This window comes from Papio anubis, chromosome 1 (assembly GCF_008728515.1).
Source record: "Papio anubis isolate 15944 chromosome 1, Panubis1.0, whole genome shotgun sequence".
In the NCBI taxonomy this organism is placed as follows: Eukaryota; Metazoa; Chordata; class Mammalia; order Primates; family Cercopithecidae; genus Papio; species Papio anubis.
Genome location: NC_044976.1, coordinates 190,656,084 through 190,682,696, shown reverse-complemented (window position 1 = coordinate 190,682,696; position 26,613 = coordinate 190,656,084). Strand labels below are relative to the sequence as shown.

Below are 26,613 nucleotides of genomic sequence, written 5' to 3'. Positions count from 1 at the left end.
TACCCAGTTAAACATTTTTTCCTGTTAAACTTGGGCCTTTATAACTGATTGCTTCCATATTGCATGTTTAACAAATATAAAGTCATTCCTCTTCAGTAGTCTCCTGGAACTGGTTGATGCCATTGGCATCAGCTGGTAAAGGGTGATTGTACATATCTCTTCTTAACTCCACAATTCATGTTTACACTATGGAAAGCAACAATCAGGTTTTTTGTTTTCTTTCTGGAGAGGCTTTTATTAAACATTACCAGCACATCACTGCCCCTAGTCTAAAAGAACCAGCCTTCGCAAAGTCTCAGAGTTGGAATGCCCACTATATCTTTTATAATTGTAGCCTATATCAACAGCTAGTATTAGAGGCTATCCTGATTTGCATATGTCAAATAAATGTGGTGTTTAAAAAAACAACAAAACAATTGGGTTTCTATCTGGGATATTCATATTTGTAAATCCAGCTTTTTGTTCTGGTTTAAAATGTGAGCATAAGTCTTTTCAGTTGCAACAGTAACTACTGTAATGATGCTGTTTGATGATTCCTTACATCAAATTAACTTGAAAATATTGATACATGATGTAAGTACCCTTAGAAATTCAGTCTGATTTATTCAAAGAAGTTTGACTACAGAACATTTTATTTTGTTCTGGAAATTTTATAAAGGCATTTTGCCAAAAGCATTAAATATTTGATTTTACTTGTTAAGATTTGTAGGAACTCCTTTAAATTTATTATAAAAAATAACAGCTACAGCAACACATTTTCCCCTTTCATTAAGGTAGTGAAAAAAAGAACTTTAAGAGCTTTTCCATAAAAATACTCTAAAATATTCCATTAAAATTAAAAGGCAACTGCCATATCACACGTGGTCATATTTAACTATTCGAAGTTATTTTAGGTATATCAGCCCCCAAAGACCAAACTACCTGAGAGTCCAGCTGTGTTCAAAGTAGATAGGGATCTACAGAACTCAACCTCTACAGTGGGGTAGGGCTGGCACAAAGAGTTGTTAGACCAGAGAAGAAAAGAAGTATTCTGAGTTCAATATTAGCATTTGACTCCCTGAAAAGCCTCGCTTGATTACAGGATTATGTTAAGGAAACAGTCATCCCGTGATGATCAGGGAGAAATCTGTGATAGAGCAAGGAGCTTAGAACAAAAGCCCAATTCCAATAGTACTAGCCATGAGATCCCATGCCAGCAATGGTGAATTGAGAATCTTACTATCAAGTAGTTTTCTAGGTTGTGGGAAATAATTGCATTTCAGTTGAAATCTTAAACTCTCATAATTACAAAAAGTATGTTTAAAACACTACAACCATATGCATATTTGTTGTTAACTATTATACTCCTTCTGGTATGGTTCTTCTTGCCCAGTTTTGTTTTATAACAATATTTATGCATTTTAAATATGGTTTAAACATCAGTGGCCACAAAGATATGTAGCTGCATGCATAAGTAACTTATTAATGTGTCTCTTAGGGTGGTCCATTATACATATATTTAATTAGCTTTGGAATCAGATTGTTAAATATTTGTTTTTTGTTTTTTTTTTTTTTGAGACGGAGTCTCGCTCTGTCGCCCAGGCTGGAGTGCAGTGGCCGGATCTCAGCTCACTGCAAGCTCCGCCTCCCGGGTTCACGCCATTCTCCTGCCTCAGCCTCCCAAGTAGCTGGGACTACAGGCGCCCGCCACCGCGCCCGGCTCATTTTTTATGTTTTTAGTAGAGATGGGGTTTCACCGTGTTAGCCAGGATGGTCTCGATCTCCTGACCTCGTGATCCGCCCATCTCGGCCTCCCAAAGTGCTGGGATTACAGGCTTGAGCCACCGCGCCCGGCCTAAATATTTGTTTTAATGTTCCAAATATCAACGAATAAAAGTCCCCTATATTTTTCAAGAATTTATTATTGATTTTGAACTTAAATCTTAATCTTTTACCAGTATCCTTGTTAGGGTCACCCAGAACCCCAACAAACTGACATAACGTACTTTCACCTGAGTATCAGATGCTGATGTCTTTGGAATCTTATTTTTTTTTGGTATAAAAGAGAGTTATCAAAAAAAAAAGAGGTAAGCTAATGACCACAATTTTTAAAAAAAATATGGACACAATAAGACAGTAACTAAGTTAACCAAAAAAACAAAATAAAAGATTTGCAATAGTAACACTGGATTAGGCCATTGCCTTTCCTTGGAATATCCCTGTTAAGAACCTCTCAACCTTTGCTTTACAATGATTTCTTACTGTTAAGTACATCTATAATGTTAATCCTAAAAGTGAAGAATTTCTTCAAATTTACACACACCTTGTTTGCAGGCCAGTGGTCATTGGCTTTTCTTCCACCTAAACGAAGGAAGGAGCCATTTGCCATTTCCAGTCTACTCGCCTACACATTTACTGTGAGCTCAACTCTGTTATTTGGAAAACTGCCATACATTTATGAGAGCCTAAGGGATATTAGATGATTGTCATCTTTCTCTTGTTCCCTCCCACCCCACCAAATGCCCTGGCAAGGTTGCCGCACCTGGACACTGAATTCCCTGCAGAGTCCCTTGTTACCAGAATTGTGGAAAACTTGGACCGAGTTTAGAGAAAAGCTACTAAAATGGTTAAATGACTGAGGGGGCCAATTTATAAGGAACTCAGAAATGTTTGGTTAAGTGGTAATTATCCTAAAAAAGGTGTGGTGACTGGCCTTAAGTTTAAATTCCAAGCCTTACTTGGCAAGAGGCCTCCTTTCAGGCAGCCTCCACGTTCAGAAATACTCTGAAGAAGGAGTAGAATCTTACTTTTGCTTGAGCCTCCAACTCCTGCAAAGACCGCTTGGGTGGTATTCACACTCAAGTGTAGTAACCTCTATAAACAAGCACAGAAGGCAACACCACTAACGCAGAAAGCTCATGTAAGACCACTGAAGAATGCTTAAAGGAAAGTCTTCCCAGGAATCAGGAAGAACAAGCCTGGGCTGTGAAAAGCCAGTCCCCACATCCCAGTTAAGCACCTATCACACCCCACACAGTCAATATCTGTCTGATGGGTGGTGTCATTTAATAAGAACTGCCGGCTGAGTCCAAAGTATACAGGTCTGTCTGAAATACACTGCTGGGAATATTGATTCCATTACCTGACAAGAGTTTCTACTTGACCAAAGAGGAAAACCTAAGAACAACAACTATAATAGTGAAGAAAGCACAATGAGAAAATTTCTTATAACAGCATTTTCCCAAATGTCTTCTAGGTGATGTCAGTATGTGTTATACAGATTCAAAAAGAAAAGAACCTAACAACTGGAATAAATGAAGTTAAACCTTGTGTGTTTATGATGTGTTTGTTATTATTGACAGTAAAACCCCTCAGAGCCATTAATATGCTGAAGCCTATTGTGTCTCACTAAGGAGGGTAGAGTGTACACTATTTCCTAAATTCAGTGTGGGCATGGAGTGCTTTATTCCATAAGCATGGACCTTTGTATTCACAGCCACTTCCATAATACCTTTTACAATGCTACATTCAGTAAATGAGCAATGAAAATGAATGAGTCAACCTAGGCTAGAACACAGGTCTGAAATCCCAATCTACTCCTCTTTCCACCACATTCATATTCGAGTTACTCTTTACTTACAATGAATCTTTTCACTCTATATAAATGAAATTAAATTTGTTAACCGGAAGCAGACTGACCTGAAGTTACTAAAGCTCAAGCTTGCGGGCCTCTCATTGGGCTTCCTAGTCCCAATAACTAAGTGTGTATTTATAGTGTTGCATTTACTTTTTACTTAAGGAGGCCTCACAAAACTGTAGAGCCTTCATGTCCTGTACAACCTGCTGCTACCATATAAAATGAAAATGAGTTTTCACCAAATGTCTAAGTTGTCACTGAGATGACTGAACTGGAATTATTGATATCATGGATGAAAATATACTCTGGATTACTCAGGCTCATCTTTAAGAGATTTCATACTCCTGTGTAGCTGAAATGTAGATTCAAATAAGAAATAAATCTGAGTTCATTCTTTCTATACTCTTCATAATTATATTAGCTTCAACCTTCTCTTTTTTTTTTTTTTTTTTAGACCAAGTCTCGCTCTGCCGCCCAGGCTAGAATGCAGTGACACGATCTGGGCTCACTGCAACCTCAACCTCCCACATTCAAGCGATTCTCCTGCCTCAGCCTCCCAATTAGCTGGTACTACAGGCATGCGCTACCATGCCCAGCTAATTTTAGTAGAGATGGGGTTTTGCCATGTTGGCCAGGCTAGTATCGAACTCCTGACCTCAGGTGATTGCCTGCCTCAACTGCCCAAAGTGCTGGGATTACAGTCATGAGCCACCATGCCTGGCCCATCTCACTTCTTACGTGCCTCTTAAGGTGTTTATCACTTCCACTATTCTGTTGTTTTCTTAAATGAGCACCTTACCCAAAATAGTCTTTCTTCCAATCTCCCCCTTCAATATTTTAAGACTATAAATCGTCACTATGAAACATCACATTGTAAATATTACTACAGTTGGAATTCCTTCTGAAGACCACCAGAAGCTTCTGAATCATTTTTTTCTATGTAGTAGGGACTGACACTTATAAACCTGAATCTATAGTGCTGCAATTTGGTGTTCTACTTCAATTCTTTAAAAACTTCACTTATTTTTGAAATTTCCTGTGGGCTGCCTGAGATAAAATAATTTCCAGCCTAATCTTCATCTTACCTCCTATCCATTTGACATTATGCCTTCAAAATGATATTTTATTATTTAATCTAAATGAAGAACACTTGATTCCAGAACATTAAATCAATAAAATTAACAGACTAACCTTTGTAATTCATTTTTATCATGATTGATAAGCCAGTTTAAGCTTTCACCATAGATACTCACAGCTTTGCAGATTCCTTCTAGACTATTCATAATTTAACAAGATATTCTAACCACCACACACAAAAACATCACTTCCAACCTCTTCATGTCTTAGAGCAAATCAGGGTTTTACTCCCTCATTTTTCACATCAAACATTACAAAATTAGAAAACTGAGCACAAAGGCCAAAAGTTTTACCTGCCTCTCTTTCCTTCCCATCATCTTACTGAGTTGGTGACTATGAAAATATTCTGAGCCCAAATTAGCAGTTGTATACTGCCAGGTCTGCCTTAGTCATTTCCAAGCCAAAGGGGACTTGACAGATACCCCCTTTACAAGTCTAGTGTTTGTAAATATCAAATGAAATGACTTCATTCAGTCAATTATTTCTGGAGAAAGCTGGCAGAATAATGTGGTAATTAAACTGAGGACTGATGGAAACTATTAAACAGGAGGGCTATTTTGCCTGGCAGTACTAGTTAATGCTTTTTATGTGTTTTTGTTTTTTAAAAATGCTTGAAATACTAGTTCATTTAAATAGAATTGCCTCTTCATTGAGATACATATTTAAAATGTTCCAGTGAAGACAGTATAAATAAAAGACAGGAGAAACTCAATTTTCTCGTATCTTCTGAGTTGTCAGTATGATTTCCTTATTTTAGATGAATTCTGAAATCAAAACTCAACCATATTCAAATGTAAGTAGAACATACCCATATCCTAAAGCCAGAACATAATACAGTCAAGACTCAATTGCCTGGGTGCTGGGTATTCACTTCAATCTGAATAAGCTGTCTACAGCATGTTTGCCCAGTCTAGTCTAGTCTTCTTTAGGCTCCTCCAGCTGGCCACCAGCTTGATTAATCCATCCATCCACTCATTCATTCAACAATATTCAGCCAGCATCTCAGGCACTGTTTCTAGTTACCTGTAATGAAGTAGTAAAAAAACCAAAAAAATCCTTTCCTACATATCTCTCCTGGTTACCTAATAGTTATGCACTCAGGGACAGACAAAAGCTCTAACAAAAAAGAACAAATTGGAATCTGAAAGCTAATGGAAAGACTTCTGAATGCTTCCCAAAGGAAAATGCAAGCTGCTAAATTACTTGTAGCTCTTCATTTTTAAGTGATTTACATACAAATAACCACCATTTTCCCAGTCTTTGATGAATGGATACAAAGGTTTAAAAAAGGGAAACTTTAATCCATTGGTAATAGTCTGAGAATGTTAGATTAAGAGAAGTTGGCAAAAATTAAGAATAACTTAGGAAAACCAAGCCAGAAAATTCCAAGGTAGAGGGAAACTGGGTGAGTTAATAACTACAAACAGCTTCCGCTATACTTCATAAATATTTCTCATTTTTCTTTGTTAGAATACATGATACTTCTATTACATATTTAATAGTATATGAGAGATAAATAAACATACTGAATAAATAAGCATATTCTTTTGAAAATGCAAATATCATGGTGATGTGGAGTTAAGGACCATCAATCATCCACATTCTGCTCATATGAGCTACGTAAACATTTAATTAAATGTTTGCCACAGTTCTTAGCAAGCTTAGAAGTAATTGAAAGTAGATAGTAGTAGTTGAAATCGTAGATTCTGAAGTTATACTGTTCAAGTATTCAAGAGCTAGTATTTGAATTCTAGCTCTACGACTACCAAGCTGTGAAAGCTTGGACAACTAACTCAATCTCTTGGTGCCTCAGTTTTCTCATCTACGAAATGGAATAATAGTTGAAACTTATGCTGGGACTTGCCCTTTTGACAAAAACAGAGTAACTAACAGGGACTTGATTTATGTTTTCTTCTAAACTCAAAATGAACAAATAGAATAACAATAGTTTTCAAGACACAGGATATCAGGCAACCAAGGACAGTGATCTCTAAGAGATAAGAAAAAAAAAAAAATGAGGCAAGACCTGTGATTTCCCCAGTTGACTGCCTTGAGAGTCCTCAGGCCACAGCATGTGGCAGGGGAGGGACTGGACAAATCCTAAAGGACTCCTACTTGAGGAGGTGAAGCTCAGACTGCAAGAAGAACAAGGAAATTAGAATTTGTATGACGAGGTATCAGAAAGGAGTGAGCTGCATAGAAGAATCATGGAGACTAGTAGAAAGTCTCCCTCAAAGTGATCAGCACATGTAAGTGAGGAAACTACACGAGCCAGATGTTATGATTGGAATGTTTGTCCCCTCCAAAACACATGGTAAAATTTAATTGCCAACATAATGGTATTGGAAGGTACAGCCTTTAAGAGGTGATTACGTCACGAGGGCTCCATCTGCATGGGCAGGTTTAATGCCTTTATAAAAGGGCTTCCAGGAGTGGGTTCTCCCTTGCTTGGCCCTTGCACTCTTCTGTCATGTGAGGAACAGTGTTCCTCCCCTTCAAAGGATGTCATGTTTAACAGCCATCTTGGAAGTGAACACCAGACCATTACCAACACCAAACCTGTTGGCACCTTGACCTTATACTTCCCAGCCTCCAGAACTGTGAAATAAATTTCTATTATTTATAAATTACTCAGTCCGTAGTATTCTGATATGGCAGCCCAAAATGGGATAAAACACCAGGGAAAGAACTAAGCAAAAACACCAGACCAGGTATAGTGCCTGTTCCCATCAATCACACTGGAAACCTTCACAATTCCCAGAGCATTTGGTAGAATATTCAGAAGATTCTTGCATTAGTAGCAGGAAATAATTAGTCCTTGACTAATCATTGAATAGTTAGTCCTTGACTAACCATTGCTCTGGTTATGTCACAAATTCCAAAATCAAGACTCAAAAAGATAAGCCTATTTTCAAGGAACTTAAATATATCTCAGAGCAAAGCTCAAAAATATTTATAGGAAAACAAAAATAGCTAGCACCCAACAAGGTAAAACTGACAATGTCTTGAACTAAACAAAAGATTACCAGTCATGCAAAGTAGTAGGAAAATATAAATAATGAGTAAAAAGATTAATCAATTGAAACTTACCTAGAACTAACAGAGTTATTAGAATCAGCAGACATGAATATTAATATTTGTCATTCCTGTATTCCATATGTTGAAAAGATATAAAAAATACCTTAAATAATAAAAGATACAAAAACTATCTAAATTGAGGATCTTGAGATGAGATGAAAACTACAATGTCTGTAATAAAAAATATACTAGATGCAATTAATAAAAGATTAGATATTAGAGAAAAAAATCATTAAAAATATTAGTGAACTTAAAGACGTAACAATAGAAACTATACAAAATGAAGCAAAGAGAGAAAAAAAGATGTTAAAAATGAAATGACCATCAGTGAGCTACAGAAAAATTTCAAGTTGCTAACATGTAATGGAATCCCCAAAAGAAGAGGAAAAAAGAAGGGAGAATAAATAATATATTTAAGGAAATAATGGTCAGAAAACTTTCAAATTTGATGAAAACTATAAACCCAGACATTCAGGTATCTCAAAGAAAAGAAAAGAAAAGAAAAGAAAAGAAAAGAAAAGAAAGAAGAAAGAGGAGAGAAAAAAAGGAAGAGAGAAAGAAAGAGAAAGAAAAAGAAGAAAAGAAAGAAAAAAAAGAGAAAGTAAGCAAGCTACACACTATACCATGGTACATCATATTCAAATTGATCAAAAACAGTGATAAAGTAAAAATCTTAAAAGACAGAAAAAAAACACCCATTATGTAAGAAGGAGCAAAGATGAGGATGATACAAATTTCTCATCAGAAACAAGGCAAACTAGAAGAGTGGAAGAGTATAAAGTAATTTAAAAAAAAGTTAAACTAGAATTTTATATCTAGTGAAATATCTTTCGAAAACTAAGGCAAAATGAAGACTTTTCCTTCAGACAAAAGCTGAAATAATTAATAAGCAGCAGACCTACACTGTAAGAAATACTAAAAAATAAAGAAAAAAACCCATAAGTAGAAGGAAAATGATGCCTGATGGAAATATGAATCTACACAAAGAAGTGAAGAACACAGGAAGTTTTATCTACATATGTAAATATATATTTTTATTTAAATCTGTTTAAAAGTTAACTTACTATTTTAGCAAAAATGATAACATTGCAGTGTGGATTTGAAGACATATGTATAAATGAAAGGTATGAAACAATAGCAAAAGGCCAGGAGAGAAAAAGTAGAAGTGTATATTTATAAGGTTCTTATAGTACATGTCGTATGACATTACCTGAAGATGGACTATGATGAGTTAAAAATTCATGCCAAAACCCTAGGGCAATCACTAAAATAACAAAACAAAGAATATAGCTAATAAGTTTATAAAGGAAATGGATACAATCATTAGAAAAAGGAAAAGGCAAAAGATATACCAAGGCTAATATTTAGCAAAAGAAAGTTACAGTTGCTATATTAATATCAGACAAAGCAGATTTCAGACCAAAATTAGAGGGAAGAAAAAGATCATTTCATTATGATAAGTGAGTCAAAGAATCAAGAAGACATACAAACACAAATATTTATTCACCTGTTATTTTTATAACAGAGTTTCAAGATACATGAAACAAAACTGAGATAATTGCAAGGATTAATGAACAAATCTACAGTTATAATAGAGTATTTATGGTCTCTCAATAAATAAAAGTACAAGGAGTCAGAAAATGAGTAAGGATATAGAGGACTTAAAAACCTAATTTTGGGAGGCCGAGGCAGGCAGATCACCTAAGGTTGGGAGTTCGAGACAAGCCTGACCAACATGGAGAAACCCCGTCTCTACTAAAAATACAAAAATTAGCTGGGCGTGGTGGTGCATGCCTGTAATCCCAGCTACTCAGGAGACTGAGGCAAGAGAATCACTTGAAACTGGGAGGCGGAGGTTGTGGTGAGCTGAGATCACGCCATTGCACTCCAGCCTGGGCAACAAGAGCAAAACTCTAAATCAAAAAAAAATTTAAAGGGAAATTATATTATGAGACATTTAAGAAGTCTTTTTTTTTTTTTTTGAGGAAAGAGTCTCTCTCTGTCACCCAGGTCGAAGTCCAGTGGCTTACTGCAAGCTCCGCCTCCGGGTTCATGACATTCTCCTGCCTCAGCCTCTCCAGTAGCTGGGACTACAGGTGCCCACCACCACGCCCGGCTAATTTTTTGTATTTTTAGCAGAGACAGGGTTTCATCATGTTAGCCAGGATGGTCTTGATCTCCTGACCTCGTGATCCACCTGCCTCGGCCTCCCGAAGTGCTGGGATTACAGGCATGAGCCACCGCGTCCAGCCAAGACATTTAAGAAGTCTTAATAAATTTAAAAGGATTTAAATTATACAAATTAAATTTTGATGACATGGAACTAAAAATAGGAATCAATAAGAGAAAGGTCTCCAGAAAATCTCCAAAACATTTGGAAACTAAATAACAAAATCTCAAATAATCCATGAATCAAAAAATCAAGAGGAAATAAAAATGAATTTTGAATTGAATGAAAATAAAAACACAGCATATCAAAATTCATGGGATACTGCTACAGTGATACTTAGGGAAAATTTTATTGCATGAAGCACTTATTTAGAAAAGAAGAAAAGTTTTAAATTAATGAACTCAGTTTCCACCCTAAGAAACTAGGAAAAGAAGAGCAAATGAAATCCAAAGAAAGCAGAAGAAATACAACAGTAAAGATTAGAACAGAAATCAACAAAATAGAAAACCAATAAACAATAGAAAAGTTCAACAAAACCAAAAGTTTATTGAAGAAAAATTAATAAAACTGATAAACCTCTAATGACAGTGACAAAAAAAATTTTAAAGAGAGAAGACACAAATTACCAATATCAGTAGAGAAGTGAAATCACTACAAAGTCTACAGATATTAAAGAGGTCTCCATGCCACTCTCAGGTTTGATGATTTGCCAGAAAGACTCATAGAACTGAGAAAAGCAGTCATACTCACATTCACAGTTTATTGCAATGAAAGGATTCAGATTAAAATCAGCAAAGGCAAAAGACACATAGGGAAATCAAGTGTAAGCTTATAGCTGTCTATGAGAAATCAAGTGTGAGCTTATAGCTGTCCTTTCCTAGTATATTTGTGTGGACAGCACTTAATTCTCCCAGCAATTATGTGTGACAATGCATACGAAGTGTTGATTGCTAACCAGGAAGCTCACTTCGACGTGCAGTGTTCTTATTGGGGGTCAATCACATAGGCAGAGAGCACTCATATAACTGACTTTAGCTACCCAATCTCCAGCCCTTCCAGACATCAAACTGATACAGCATGGCTCAGGAAGACAAACAAACAAAAACATTCATTTACTAAATCACGCTGTTAGCATAAACTATCTGGTAAGGCCAAAAGCCCCATGTATATAAAGATGATCTTATTAGGTGGGATATTCTAAATGCTTGGAGCTTATCTCCTAGGAGCCAGGCAAAGGCTAATCTTTGGCAAGTGCAGGGTTTGAGCATCCCAAGCCCACTAAGTTAACTCTTTACTGCACAATAAAAGAGTATTATAAACAACTTTATGCCAATACATTGAAAAGCTTAGATAAAATGGACAAGTATCTTGAGAGAAAAAACACCAAAGTCATGAAGATTATGTGAATAGCCCTGTATCTATTAAAGTCATTAAATTTGAAGTTAAAAACTTTCCCACAAAGGAAACTCCAAATGACTTCACTGGTAAATTCTATCAAGTATATAATGAATATTAGTGGCACACAGTTGGCCAAAAAACTTGAAAGACTATTTCTGAACTCATTTTGTCAGAATATTACCCTGATCCCAAATCAGACAAAGACTTTACAAAAAACAGAACTACAGACAGATATCCCTCATGAACATATGTAGAATTTCTAAATAAAATATATTAACAATTAAACCCAACATATAAAAAGGATAATATATCATGTCTAAATGGAGTTTATCCCAGAAATACAAGATTAGTGTAACACTGGCCACTCAATGCAATTGACCATATTAACAATCTGAAAGAGAAAAATCATATGATCATCTCAACAGACTCTGAAAAAGCATGCATCAAAATCCACTATCCATTCTGAGAAAGGTTCTCAGAAAACTAGCAACAGAAAGGAAATTCACAAGCTGTTAAAGGGCATTAATGAAAAACCTAAAGTTGACATCATGCTTAATGGTGAAAGGCTTCATGTTTTTTCCCTTGTGATCAGAATCAAGTCAGGTATACAATCTCTTTTTTTAATTCCACATTTTACTGGTGGGTCTAGCCAGCGCAATAAGGCAAAAAGGAAATAAAAAGCAAAGCAACCAGATTAGAAAACAAGATGTAAAACTGTTTATTTGCAGACATGACTGTCTATGTAGACAATCCAATGAAATCCACCAAAAAATGCTATTACAACTAATAAATGTGTTTATTGTGCTTAGATGATACAAGATCAATGAGTCCATTTTATTTCTATATTGTCTTAGCTCATTTGACTACTATAACAAAATACCTTAGACTAGATAATTTAAAAACAACAGAAATTTATTGTTCGGTTCTAGAGGCTGGGGAGTCCAAGACCGAGGTGTCGGCAGATTTGGTGTCTGGTAACGGTTTACTCTCTGCTTTATAGATGGAATCTTGTTGCTGCATATTCACATAGAAGGGGCAAGCCGACCCCCTCAAACTTCTTTTATAAGGACACTAATCCCATATATGACAGCCCTGACCTCATGATCAAATTACTTCCTAAAGGCCCCACCTCTTAATACTGTTATATGAAGATTAAGTTCCAGAATATGAATCTTGTGAGGCATACCAAAATTAAGACTGTAGCAGGTATAAATAATTAAAAATTGAAAGTAAAAATAACACTATAATAGCATTGTGTTATTAACTATGTAAAATAAATCTGACAGGTGTGCAAGACTTACTGAGAGCCCAGAGCTAAACTGGGGTTGTAGTACCATAGCAACCCTAATCTTACAGGAAATGAAGGGGAACTAGATATGGGTGTTTCCAGAGTGCCTTTCATGGGATACTTCTTTTACCTGGTGGTCATCCTAGTTGTCTGACCCACAACCAGGGGGTTCCTCACAGGGGGATCTTGTTTATACTGGCAGACACCCCTGTGGCTCTTGTCTGACCCACATCCACTCTATGCCTTTCTGACCATTGCTCTGGCACTGGGAGTCCAACCTGTGTTTCTCCAGGGCAAAACTTGGTCTGGGGTAGCCCCATGTTCTCCAGATGGAAGGCACAAATTCAATACACAACCACAATAGGAAGTTCAAAGATTTTTATTTACAGATCCTGGGTAAGGAGGGCATAAGGGTCAGAAAGGCAGTCCTATATCCCCAAGACGTAGGTAGAAATGAAGAGTCAGGCAAAGGAGCGGGGACAGGAAAGGAAGAGAGGCAACTGGCAGTATATAAAAGGGAATTGGATGGGTCACTTTACACTCGAGGATAAATGCTGGTTAAGCAGGGAGCTCAGTGTGTAGACGGAAGAGATGAGAAACTTTAATTAGTGCTGTAAAAGTTACAAAGAACATAGAAGTGGGCGGGTGCTACTTAGATAGGGTGGTCATAGAATGTCTATGTGAATATTTTAGGCCAAAACGTAAAGAAGCAGGAAGAATCAGCCAGACAAGGGAAAGATAATAATTAAAGGACAACATCTGGGAAAGCCCTGGGTAGGTAGTAGAGGGTAGTAGAAAAGAAAGTCTGGTGTATTCCAAAACCCCAACGAATGCCAATTTGGCTGGATTATAGGGAGTGCAGAGTAAAGGGAAAGACAGCCTAATGATCACATAAGAGAGGTAGACAGGGGTGAGATCATGTAGGATCATGCAGAAACAGATTTTATTCAAAGTGTGCTGGGAAGACATTTTACCAGCTTTGACCAGGCTACAGACACAATTAGTCTTCATTTTTACTCTAGTCGCTCTGATGCAGAATCAGCTGGAGATTATTGTCTAAATTGTCATAGGTGGTCCCCTTCCATAAACACATAAAGATGCTAAATACTGTATAACATGTTCTTATTTATGTAAACAAAAAGTATATATCACAGAACCTAAAAGAAAGCAAAGAAGATGTAGAAAGGGGGAGTCTCTACCTAGATACAGGTCCTGGGGATTGGGATTCCTACACATAATTTGAAGACAAGATTGCTGAAATAAAGCTGAGAGTCTAGAAAAGATAGACCATGTGATCAGAGAGGATTAGAAAAACTCCAGGCACAGTGGGTCATGCCTGTGATCCCAGCAAGTGGGAGGCCCAGCTGGGCAGACCGCTTGAGCTTGGGAGTTGGAGACCAGCCTGAGCAACATGGCAAAACCTCATCTCTACAAAAAAATAAAAATATAAAAGTTATCCAGTTGATGGGTGCTGACAAGTTGATGGGTGCAGCACACCAGCATGGCACAAGTATACATATGTAACAAACCTGCACGTTATGCACATGTACCCTAGAACTTAAAGTATAATAATAATAATAATAATTTAAAAAAAGTTATCCATGCGTGGTAGTGGGCCCCTATAGCCCCAGCTACTCTGGAGACAAAGAAATGGGAGGATCGCTTGAGTCCTGGAGACAGAGGTTGCAGTGAGCCAAGATCACACCATTGCACTCCAGCCTAGGTAACAGGGTGAGATCCTGTCTTTAAAACAAAACAAACAAACAAACAAAAAAAACACAAAACCTTAAGACTGTTGCTTTGGAAAAGCAGTAAGGAAGCTTGCTATCTGTGAGTAATATTACTATTATTATTTTTTGTTTACATAAAAACATATAACATGTTTTTATTTACATAATCAAAAAATACATCATAGATCTTAAAAGAAAGCTACAGAGATGTAGAAAGGGGGATTCTAACTAAATATAGATCCTAGGGATTGGGTCTCCTTCACTTATTTGAAGACAAGATTGTTGAAAATAAAGTTGTGTATAATTTGTATATAAATAAAGACAATTACAAAACACTGAGACCTGAGTCCTGTATCATATATGGGGGTGGAACCCAAGAACCAAATTTACAGTAGAAGCTGAAAAAATTACCTTAAATCTGGTTTAAAACAACTGAAACTTTAGGATCAATAAAACCAATCTGTAGAGACACTTCCTCAACCCAGGGAAGAGAAGACGTCTGCAGAACAAAGAATTTTGAAGATAAATTCCCACTTAAATATTACACATCATTTGAAGAAACTAGCCACCATGAGGGAGAGCCAACAGAAACAACAAACAGGAGATTTAGAACCTAGCAAACTGGAAATTATAACTTTGTACAGACGGATTTTATTATCTTTTACTACATGTCACTTTTGCTTTGGTTCTCATTGACGGCCAATGCAAAACCTTTTAAAATATCCTAATTTACATCTCTATTAAGATTATGGATAATTTTTGAAATTCCCCCAGAGTGAACTAAAGAACATTTATGTGTAAAATTCAACATGGGGCACACAAGGTGGTTTATTGTTATTAGATGAACTAGATGGTGGTTGCCTGCAAATGGGAAACTGAATTAACTACCAGATTGCCACTGATCCCCGTCTACTACTTTGGAGCTAGACAATCTATAACTTGAATATACTTAGTCTTATGTTCAGAAACTGGAGGCAACTGTCTCCTCCAGTCCTCTTGGATGGCATTTTAATTGTTTAATGTTATGAAAACTGAGTACACATTTAAAATGACGCATCTGCAGCATCCCCAAATTTCAGAAACCACTTTAAGTTTAAAAGCTCAGATTTACATGGGAAATTCCAAACATCCTTCACTTTCTGATCACTTACTAAATCTGAAGTACTCCTTTCAACTTTTCTTGACGTGTTTTATTTTGTACTTTACTCCTTTCTTTCATTTTGCTTAAAAATATCAACACACTAAAGCCAAAGTATTTTAAAATGTAAGCCAAGATGAAGTGTTTTGTTGTTCTCACTGCAAAAATAGTGAAAGAGAAGCATGAAAAATAGTATAACTAGGTATCTCTTAAATCATCCTTATCTATGTGTATTTTGACAACGCTTGCATCTTTTAATCTTTGCAACCCTACTTCAAATGAGGAAATGGGATCTCAGGTTAGTGTTCAAGGCAGAACCCGAACTACGGTATTAGGACTCCAGGCAGGATCCTAAGAAATGCCTTCTCATCCCCCAGTGCCGACATTTTATAATGTCTTCTCTGAAAAATAGATTTAAAGGGGAGATATTTAAGAAATCCTGGCTGGGCGCGGTGGCTCACGCCTGTAATCCCAACACTTTGGAAGGCCGAGGCGGGCGGATCGCCTAAGGTCAAGAGTTCGAGATCAGCCTGGCTAACATGGTGAAACCCCGTGTCTACTAAAAATACAAAAAATTAGCCGGGTGTGGTGGCGGGCGCCAGTAATCCCAGCTACTCGGGAGGCAGAGGTTGCAGTGAGTCGAGATCGTCCCATTGCATTCCAGCTTGTGCAACAAGAGCGAAACTCCGTCTCAAAAAAAAAAAAAAGAGAAGGAAAAAAAGAAAAAGCAATCCTTTAGGAGGAAAGTTATATATTATAATTATTCACAAAGGAAACAACCCAAAGCAAAAGAAATCTGGGAGACGCTCCGGCCTGCGAGAGACCTGGTTATGCCTGTTCCCTTTTCGTTAATTATACCCCACCCCTTTTAAATGTTTCTTCATCATCAAAATCCTAAATTTGATCATTTCCTGAGTCAATCTGAAGGATTCCTCCAGCGCTGTGCACACTCCCAGCAAAACACAACGATTTCAGGGCAAACTAAGAGCCACAGAGAGCACCGCTCCCGCCCTACAGGTACAGGACCCAAAAGGCACTCTGATCTCCCGTTTCCGCCACCGACTCGTAGCTCCTTCCCAAATACCTGTTTATCTCCACTCTCATCCCCATCGCCATTTCCCCCCTTAGCTCCTGAAGCGATTAACCAGCAACAGTGAGAAACGAGAGAGAGAGCGAGCGCAGAGGCAAGCCTGGGGGAAACGAATGTCTGCGTGGCAAGGTTTCCTTAGGCAGTTTGTCAGGCACTGCTGAAGGCAGCCTGGAAGAAAGCCGGACCCTGAGGCCGCCGAGAGAGGGCCTTGTGTTTGGAGCCCGACGCACTGATTGGCCGCGGCCGAGGAAAAACCCGGATGCGCTGGACAGCAGTGTTGGCAGTCGCGGCTCCGAGATTTGGGCACTTTTGGGGGTGCCGGTGGCTCGGGCCAATGGCGCAAGGTTGGGCAGGCTTCTCTGAAGAGGAACTGAGGAGACTAAAGCAGACTAAAGGTAACAAGATGGGTTTACAGTGTTTTAATTCTTGGTCCTTAAAGGGAAGGGGCGGGGATGCAGCTTTGGCTGGGGAAGGGGGCGTGGAAGTGGCTACGTTTGTGTTAGCGGAAGGCGCTGTAAGTACGTGGACTGGTTTGAGGGGGTTTGAGAGGTGGACTTACTGGAAGTCACGACGGGAGGGGCAAGCCAGAGGACTGGGATCTTCTTTTAGGAAAGACGGTCCAGGAATCCACTGTAGGGATTTGACTCTTGTGAAAGGAATGGGACTTGGGAGAGGAAGTGAGCCTACAGCCTGTGTGTCTTCCTTAGGGAGGATTGCTGCAGGAATCGACAGTTGGAGGGTTAGGGTCAGGGTAAGGGAAGGAGGAGGGGCACACATCATATTAGAATTGTGGTGAATTTACAGAAGCAGAAGATTGGAAAAAATGAGCACAGGCGTCTGAATAAAGGCAAAAATTTGGTACTTTTCACAATTCATCTGGAGTGTTGCATTCACTTCTGGTTGCCAGATGATTTTTGCAGTTCTTTCCAATTTTTGAGAATCAGCAAACCAAAAGGGTCTTTGAGAGGGTAGATGTGAAGACTTTATATGTTTATATACATACAGTCTTACTTTGGAGTAAGCTAATCTTGTTCTTCTCTCTCTGGCTTTTTTAGAGTAAGCATTGAATGGGCTTGTACTATATATATATATATATATATATATTTTTTTTTTTTTTTTTAATGAAGGAATTAAGTTTGCTGATTGTTGGTGGAAAACTTAGTAATACTGATTGCACTGCACTTGTGGTTGAAATTTCGCAGTGATCTGTGTGGTTATCCTGGTAGTACACACAATTTCTGTAAGAAGTGTATACCGCTCTTGGTACCTTAATTCAAATACTTTATTTTGGTAGAAAATGAAGTAAACCTTTTATTAGCGTTTGTGGGGAAGTTAGATGTTGCTCTGGTAGCTTGTGCATTTTTAGCATAAACGTGAGAATAATCTAGGGCGGACAAGTGGGAAAAGAAGTAAATTAGTAAGATAGCACCAATGTAGATTATATCGATTGGGGACATTTTGACTGGTCCAGGGGACTTTAAAAACTCTATCAAAAAGGTTATGCTACGTTGTGTGGTTAACTGACTCTGTGTTGCTTTATATGCTCGAATTCTTTTGCTCTGTGTTTTCAACATCTATTCACATACTCTGATATACAGGGTACAAGTGCCCTGGCCTCTGGTCTGACTCCAGTAGACTCATGAGGAGACAAATCACAAAGTTATGTGATAGTAGATATTGCAAAAGCTTGCTTCAGAGACAAGAGGAACCTCACTCTGCCGGAGATTGGATGGAGCTTGGGAAGATTTCACAAAGATTGTGTGTTAGCAGAGGCGCATTTTCCAGGGTAAAGACGACTTAATCTAAAAATCAAAATTACACATTATATTAATTATGTAGAAGTATATTTTGAAATATCTTTGCAACTGGGGGTAGATAGAGGATGGTAAGGACCTGAACTTCAAGGCCCACTGTAGAGTATGGAAACCAAATCACTAGTCCGTGACCACCTGGAGGACGGAAAATATCTTAACATCCTTGTATACCCCTAGCTAAACACAGTGATTGGCATATAGAACTTTCAGCTCTTCCTCTAAATCTTTTCCCCTTCGATTCCTTATTTGTAAAATTAGAGAATTTGGCCCTTTAATTTTAAAGCCATTTCTAGCTGTTCTCTATCCTTAAACATTTATTGAATAATCTAAGAAGATGGAGTTGGTTGCCAGCAAAAATAAGGACAGTAGTACTCTGGAGACCCCTGTATGTGCATTGAGGAACATGGTCAAGAACGTTGTTAATAGTCTTGTTTGTAATATTAAGAAGTTGGAAACAACCAAAGTGTTCATTAACAAGGGAATGGGTAAATAAATTGTGGTATACTCATCTAGTGGGCTACTACTGTACAGCTGGTGGGAATATATTAGTATTAACTGTAACTACATGCATTAACATGTTTGTTAATACAGTATATGTGATTACACTTGGCCCTTGAACAACACAGGTTTGAACTGTGATGGTTCACTTATACACAAATGTGCATTTTAAAAATACAGTGTTTGGGGGATGCGAAACCTGAGTATATGGAGGGCCAGCTTTTGGTATATGTGGTTTTCACAGCGCCAACTGTGGGACTTGAGTATGCACAGATTTTGGTATACATGGGGATCCTGGAACCAGTTATCCTCATATATCAAGGATCAGCTAGCTGTATGTATAATATATACAGTCACACACTCAATAACAGTATTTCAGTTATCAGTGGACCACATATACAGTGGTGGCCTGGTAATATTATTATAATACCCTGTTTTTACGGCACTTTTTCTGTGTTTTCTTCAGTATAGTGACATACTGTACAGGTTTGGAGCTTAGGAGCAAAAGGCTCTACCATATAGCCTAAGTATGTAGTAGGCTGTACCATCTAGGTTTGTGTAAATACACTCTCTGATGTTTGCACAAGGACAAAATTGCCTGACAACACATTTCTCAGAATGTAGCCCATTGTTAAGTGACGTATGATTGTATATAGTGGGGAGGCATGGGAATGTGATCAGGGAGAAGAAAATTCAGAGGTATTGGTAATTTATCAAATCAGGGTAAGGCAAGTTAAGCTAAAGTAACAAATAGCCCTAATATGTCAATTGTTTAAAATAAAGATTTGGTTTTCACTCTAGTTTCATGTTTAATGTGGGTTTGGCAGGTGACTGTGTTTCACAGTCACTCCATCTTTTGGTGCTGTCTTGTAGGAGTTTACCATGGTAGGAAGAAAAGAAGATTGAAAATTGAACATTGGCAATTAAATCTTTTCACCAGTAAATGACATGTGACACTCCTACTTATATTTTATTTACCAAAAGCAAGTCATACAACTTGGGGGACAGGACATAAATTCTCTCTTACCTTCTAGAAGGAGGGTTATGTCTATCGTTAAATAGTAGTTACTTCTACTGCAGTCATATTTTATTTCTTAAACTTTTTTTTAATCATATAGGTTGGAAGACTGTGTTTGAGTGTAACACATGCATATATTTGATGTATGTATGATCTATTTCATAATGAAAAATTGGAAGAAAACAGTACAGCCACATGCTGTCAATTTTTAGTTAAATAAATTGTTTATTCAGAAGAGTTATTCTTCATACTGATTATTTGCAAGTTACATTATGAATATCTTCTCCCAGTTTTTAAGTTGTCTTTTCACTTTTATCTTTATGATGAACAAAATATTTTATTTTTTGAGACTGGCTCTCTGTTGCCCAGGCTGGAGTGCAGTAGCGTGATCATAACTCACTATAACCTTGAACTCCTGGGATCAAGCGATCCTCCTGCCTCAGCCTCCCAAGTAGCTGGGATTACAGCTATGTGCCATCACACCACACTAGTTTTCTTTCTTTCTCTCTGTCTCTTTCTTTCTTCTTCCTTCCTTCTTCTTTTTTTTTTTTTTTTTTTTTTCTGTTTGTAGCGATAGAATCTTGCTATTTTGCCTAGGTTGGTCTCAAACTCCTGGGTTCAAGCAGTTCTCCTCCCTCAGCCTCCCAAAGTGCTGGGATTACAGGCATGAGCCACCATGCTGGGCCTTAATTTTAATATATTCAAACATGTGAACCTTTTTTTAATAGTGAACATTTCCGTGTCTTAAGAAATTGGTTTCTTACTATAATTAGTATAGTAGTTACAGGTGTGAGCCACTGCACCTGGCCACTATTCCTGACCTTCTATCTTTTCATATAAAAATTTTAATAATTTTACCAAATTTAACGGAAAACCCATTAGGAATTTTGATTGTAATTGCATTGACTCTTTAGATCAATTTCATCTTCATATTATTAACATTACCACTAACATGGTATATGTCTCCATTTATTTAGTACTTGTTTAAATTCTCAGTAAATTTTATAGTTTTCCCTATAGAGGTATTAAACATCTTTTTGTTAGATTTGTTCCTAGATAACTGATAATTTCTGGTATTGAAATATATTCTCTTTAATTGTATTTTCTAATTGTTTTCTGCTGATATATAAAAAAGTGCAAGCCAAAAGAAAAGTCAACAAAAGACATGAATAGATATTTCCTAGAAAAGGAACTATGAAGAGATGCTCATCACCACCAAGGAGCAGAGAATTACAAATCAAGAACACAGTGAGGTACTATTTTACACCCATTTGATTGACAAAAATTAAAACATCTGACAGTATTGTATATTGAAGAGAAAGTACATCCACAGGATCTTACACATTACTAGAGGGAGTACACTTTGGAAAGCATTTTCACGTTTCTTCTAAAGTTATACTTTGTGACTCAATAGTTCTGAGATAATATCCAAAGCAAATTCTTGTACATGTAAAATAAGAGAGACAGTATTGAAAATTTACAAAAGCAAAAACCTGTAACCAACCTAAATGTCTATCAGTGGAAGAAGATCAGTAGACTCTGGTTTACTCACACAATGAAATGTTATACAACAAAATTAATGACTGCTGCAACGTAGACAATATGAATGACTATTGACAGTGTGATATTAAGTAAAACAGATGTACAGCACAAAACCCTTTTTATAAAGTTGGACAACTAAGTAAATACTTTTTAGAAATATTCATAGATGCAACATGTCTATTAGAGAAGGAAGAGAATAATCAACATACGATTCAAATGATAGTTTTCTGGGGTTGGGGGAGCAGGGCTTAAATAAGGGATATGGAGCATATATCACAAACTGGTAGTCCATTGGCTTAATTTAACCCAAAAATGTATGCGGCTTTTCGGCTTTGCCTGCGTCCTTCCCCCTTCTTTCCTTTTTTCCTCCTTTCTTCCTGCCTGCCTGCCTTTCTTTCCCTTCTTCCCTCCCTCCCTCTTTCATTCCTTCCTTTCTTCCTTCTCTATCTCTTTCATTTATCCAATCTTTACATTTATTTTAAGTTAATAATGGTGATAATCATTGTGTTATTTGGTAAGCCAGCTATAACTGTTGCCTTTGTTTGGGGGTAGGTCCATGTACTAGGTGAGCCATTGAATTGTGAGCAGAAGTGTTACGTCACTATTGGGTCAGAGCACTTAATTGCTGTAGCAAGACCTTCCTGACCTCTCTTTTCTCCCCGTGTTGTGGTGGCCAGCAACACTGAATACTGACTGTACAGTCAGCCTAGAGCCCTGAGAGACTAATCAGCAGAACCACTCTGTTAGCCTTTAGTTGGCACATGTCATTAATGAAAAATAAACCTTTGTGGTTTAAAACCACTAAGATTTGCCCCTACAGCATAATCTAGATTTTCCTGATTGAGACAGTTCCCTACATTTAAAAATCAAGATATTTTACATAAAAGTCTAAATTGTAATCATAAAAATCAAAATATCTGGCTATGCTGACCTAAATTTTTTAATGATAGCAATTGACTAAAGGTGACTGTGAGTTGCCCCCTTACCACCAGACTTATGCTTCTCAGTTCACCAGTCTCCTTGATATTTGCAGCCCCTAATACACAGTGTGGGAAACAGTATGTTCTGTGTTTAAGTGGCCTGATTTGCTTACTGTTTATTGTTTAAAATTAGCATTTTCAGTCTTATAGGTAGGTTCTGTAAAAATGCGAAATAAAATAGAAGTGACTACCTGAATTTCAGAGGAACTATTAATAATTCAGCTAATGAGTTCAACAGGGAGGTAAGCAGGCTAAGTGACATTTTTTGATGGTATGAATAAAGATCAGAGCCAAGAATGTGTTCCTGTTGCAAGGTACAGGAGGATACTTTGGGTTTCTGGCTAAAGTCAACAATAGCATTTGCTTTTGATAGTACCTCAGTCTTTTAAAAAATGTTTTCTGTACGTATCTCATTTATTCTTAGACCAGTTTCATGCATCAGAGCAGGTTAATTTTCAACCAGCTTGATAGATGAGGAAACTAAGATATTGAATAAATAATTGACTTACCTGAGGTCAGTGAACTGGGCAGAAGCAAAGCTGGAATTGTGACTCTAGAGCTTTTAACTATACTTTGGGAAATTCGAATAATAAGCTTGTTTTGCTTCAAAAGTCAATATGCCAAATCTGAATGTCCCATTTGAGTTGTTCGTTTACAAAAACTCATAATTTCACTTCCCAGGCATTTAAGAGAGAATGCTATTTATAGATCTTATTAAATATAGTATGAATGTGAGTCAGATTCTCCAGTTGTCTGCCCTAAAATGTTTACACTGGCATGGACAGTCCAAAAAGTGTAATAGAAGTATTATTATTTATAACTTTAAAGATATTTCCCCCCAGTTGTTTTATCTTCTATCGCTTTGCTCAGGCTACTATTAAAAGTAGTTTGAATGCATTGATTAGAGCGTGACTAGGCTCTGGGGAGTACAACCTTGGATTGTTTTGTAGGATGAAAGAAAACAGTTTAAGGTTAACTAGCATTCCTAGAAATAAGAGACTTCACTCAACTACATTTGTTATAGCATCTGAATATGTATCACATATGTACCAAATTGCCCTAAAAGCTGTTAAAATGTAAGAGAGGGTAATCCCATTTGAAAATGCAACCACCATTTTGTTCAGGAGAGCAGACAGAACCATAAATCAAATTTAAAACCAGATAATTCAGTCATCTCCCTGATTTGGTCAAAATTAGTTGATTTCTTTTGACAATTAGGAAATCAAGTTGAAAAAGAAACCTCACTTTGTGAACTAAGGCCTAATTCACTGATGGACTTCTCTGAAGATAAATTAAGAGATGGGGCAGTTTCTGTTAAATATTAATATTATGATCTAAAAACTGTTGAAACTCTACAGGAAGATGGCTGTTTTTCCCCTAGACTTTCAAGATAGAGAATGGGGTAGGAGAACCACTAGAATTATCAAACTGTAATGTTATTTTTTTATTTTCTTAGAGGAATTATAATTATTTGCTGCTCACACAAAGGAATTTTCCTCTCTTTTCTTTTACATAGATCCATTTGAACCACAGCGACGTCTCCCGGCGAAGAAAAGTCGACAACAACTTCAGCGAGAAAAAGCCCTTATAGAGCAAAGCCAAAAACTTGGACTTCAAGATGGATCAACCTCATTACTTCCAGAGCAGCTGCTTTCAGCACCAAAACAGAGAGTTAACGTTCAAAAACCACCTTTTTCTTCCCCTGCTCTTCCGAGTCATTTCCCTCTCACCTCTCCTGTTGGTGATGGACAACCACAGGGCCTTGAAAGTCAGCCAAAGGAACTGGGACTTGAGAATTCCCATGATGGTCACAACAATATTGAGATTCTACCTCCAAAGCCAGACTGCAAACTGGAGAAAAAGAAAGTGGAATTGTTAGTAAGTCTATATGAAAAGTCCATGAGACTTTTCATCTAAACCGTTTTTTCCCAGTGGGCTTTAAGGAAATGTAACTTGTTTATTTTAACATTTTCTCTCTTTTATATTCAATCCTAGAAATGTGATGTATAAACTATTGAAAAACAGCTACCACCTAAATATAAGCTGGATGCTGTTAGTCATTCTGTATGTTTTATGTTATTGAGTCTTCATAACAGCCTTAAAATGCATGTTTATTATTTAAACTTTATAGATGAGGTATCTGGGACTCAGAAAAGATGATACCTTCCTAAAGCTAATACACTGCTAGTAAATAGTAGAGCTGAGATTTACATATGAGTCTGTCTGGATCCGAAGTTTATGCCTTTTACACTCAGCAGAAGCAGTTCTTTTTTTTTTTTTCTGTTCTTTTTTTTCTTTTGAGACAGTCTCGCTCAGTTGCCCAGGCTGGAGTGCAATGGCGCGATCTTGGCTCAGAAGCAGTTATTATATGCATAGTGCCTCTCCCCAAATTGACCCCTTTCTTCATCTTCCAGACTATTTCTATTGGCCCAGAAATTGGAACTTGTGGAGAGACATAAAGGGATGGTCAAAGGAAAGAGTGTAGGAAATTTAGGGGACTAATGATAAAACTCAGTTCATCATTAGGTTTCTTTTTATTTATTCTTTACTGTCTTTGTATTAGAAACAACCTTCATAATTTAGCTACACTGCTCTTGTGGAAGGTGCCATTTTTTGATTTGCAAATTCTTAGAATTTTTTATTTGATAGCTTGTGTTTTAATATATACTCTTATTTCTTTGTTTCCTGCTGATTTATCACTCACAGAGGAGAAGGAATGACTTTTATCTCTGTTTTCTCTTTTCTGAGTTCTTTTCAAAGTATCTTTTTTTTTTTCTAATCTCTGACATCTTTTTAATCTCTGCTGATCCAGATTCTATCCTGTGAATTTAAAATGTTTCCTGTCCACTAGGGGTTTACAACTAAGAAATCATTTTGACAAGAGTTATAAAACCACATGAATTTATGAAATCTACATTGAACAAGTGCATACATTAAAGTGTCTCTAAGTGTAGTTTACCAACAAAGGCCTGAGACAAATAGGAGGTAAGTTTACATTGAGCTGGACAATTCAGATTAGATGTCATAGGGAAACTTATTCTTTTTTTAGATACTTGGAAGAATTTTCATAAAAGACATGTAACCTAAACCATTCACGTAAAGGAGAAATTTTGAGGTTTTGAGGAGGAGGAAGGAAAGCTGTGTCCTAGAGAATGTTCGGAGATGCTGTCTCATTTCTCTCGGAGAGATGGCAAAGGATGAGCCAGAGAACAGTAGAGAATTAAATAAATGAGAAAGGAGGACAGACGCGGTGGCCCACACCTATAATTCTAGCACTTTGGGAGGCTGAGGCAGGCGCATCTTGGCCAACATGGGGAAACCCCATCTCTACCAAAAATACAAAAAAAATTAGCTGGGCGTGGTCGTGCGTGCCTATAGTCCCAGCTACTTGGGAGACTGAGGCACAAGAATTGCTTGAACCTGGGAGGTGGAGGTTGCAGTGAGCCGAGATCGTGCCACTGCACTCCAGCCTGGGCAACAGAGCGAGACTGTCTCAAAAAAAAAAAAAAAGAAAACAGAAATGAGGAAGGATCAGAAGCAGAAGCAGAAGCAGGGGATGAATAAGTAGAGAATTAAAGAAATGAGAAAGGATCAGAGATCCCTGCCTAGCAAATTCACTAATGCGGCAAGATACCATGAAGCTCTCCTGAGGGCTAAAGGCCTCAATCAAAATAATGGTTAGAGAAATTCCAGGTGTCAGTGTTGTAGATCATATGGGAGAGAGTGCAGGGTGAGCTGTGGAACTAAGGTGCCTAGTGAAGAGATGCCTGCAATAGTAAAAGTGAGAAATGACCAGTCCCAACACTAAGGTGTAGGAATGGAGAGATAGGGACAATTTTGAAAGTGGTTACTAGATTTGGGAATAGATACGTGTGATATAATGGCTGTAAGAAGTGACAGTAATAGGAATAAATAGTTTTGCCAGTACCTTGTTTAATTTGAGTTGGCATCAAGCTCATGACTTTATGGGAAATTTTAATATATTTATTTTAGAATTGGACAGATTGTAAGACAATACATGTTTTCAGATCTTTGCATTTTTTTTCTTTAGCCCAGCATTCCAGTCTTAGTTCTTAGTGTTTTACTTCGTTTAAAAATGTCTGAGTTGGGCTGGGA

General features: G+C 37.4%; 1 protein-coding gene and 1 long non-coding RNA gene across 9 annotated transcripts in view; one reads left to right on the top strand and one right to left on the bottom strand.

The window, feature by feature from the left end:
• LOC103879965 overlaps nucleotides 1–17,453 on the bottom strand; it is a 69,537-nt gene extending 52,084 nt beyond the window's left edge. The window contains exon 1 of one of the 2 annotated variants that reach the window (XR_002518872.2): nucleotides 17,205–17,453. This is a non-coding gene — a long non-coding RNA (uncharacterized LOC103879965). Of the gene's footprint in view, nucleotides 1–16,639; nucleotides 16,777–17,204 lie in introns of those variants that run through there. The other variant, XR_004180020.1, reaches the window with a different exon arrangement.
• The window catches only part of GORAB (golgin, RAB6 interacting), a 143,988-nt gene that overhangs the window by 105,854 nt on the left and 11,521 nt on the right, over nucleotides 1–26,613 (top strand). Inside the window, exons 2-4 of one of the 7 annotated variants that reach the window (XM_021930614.2) lie at nucleotides 21,111–21,228; nucleotides 24,014–24,375; nucleotides 25,349–25,482. Coding sequence is in view for 1 of the 7 variants with exons in the window: in XM_021930582.2 (XP_021786274.2) it covers nucleotides 16,905–17,040; nucleotides 24,014–24,371 (494 nt within the window). In the remaining 6 variants the exon portion in view is untranslated. Of the gene's footprint in view, nucleotides 1–16,882; nucleotides 17,041–17,782; nucleotides 18,432–21,110; nucleotides 21,229–24,013; nucleotides 24,376–25,348; nucleotides 25,483–26,613 lie in introns of those variants that run through there. The other 6 variants (XM_021930605.2, XM_021930608.2, XM_021930593.2 and 3 more) reach the window with 6 other exon arrangements.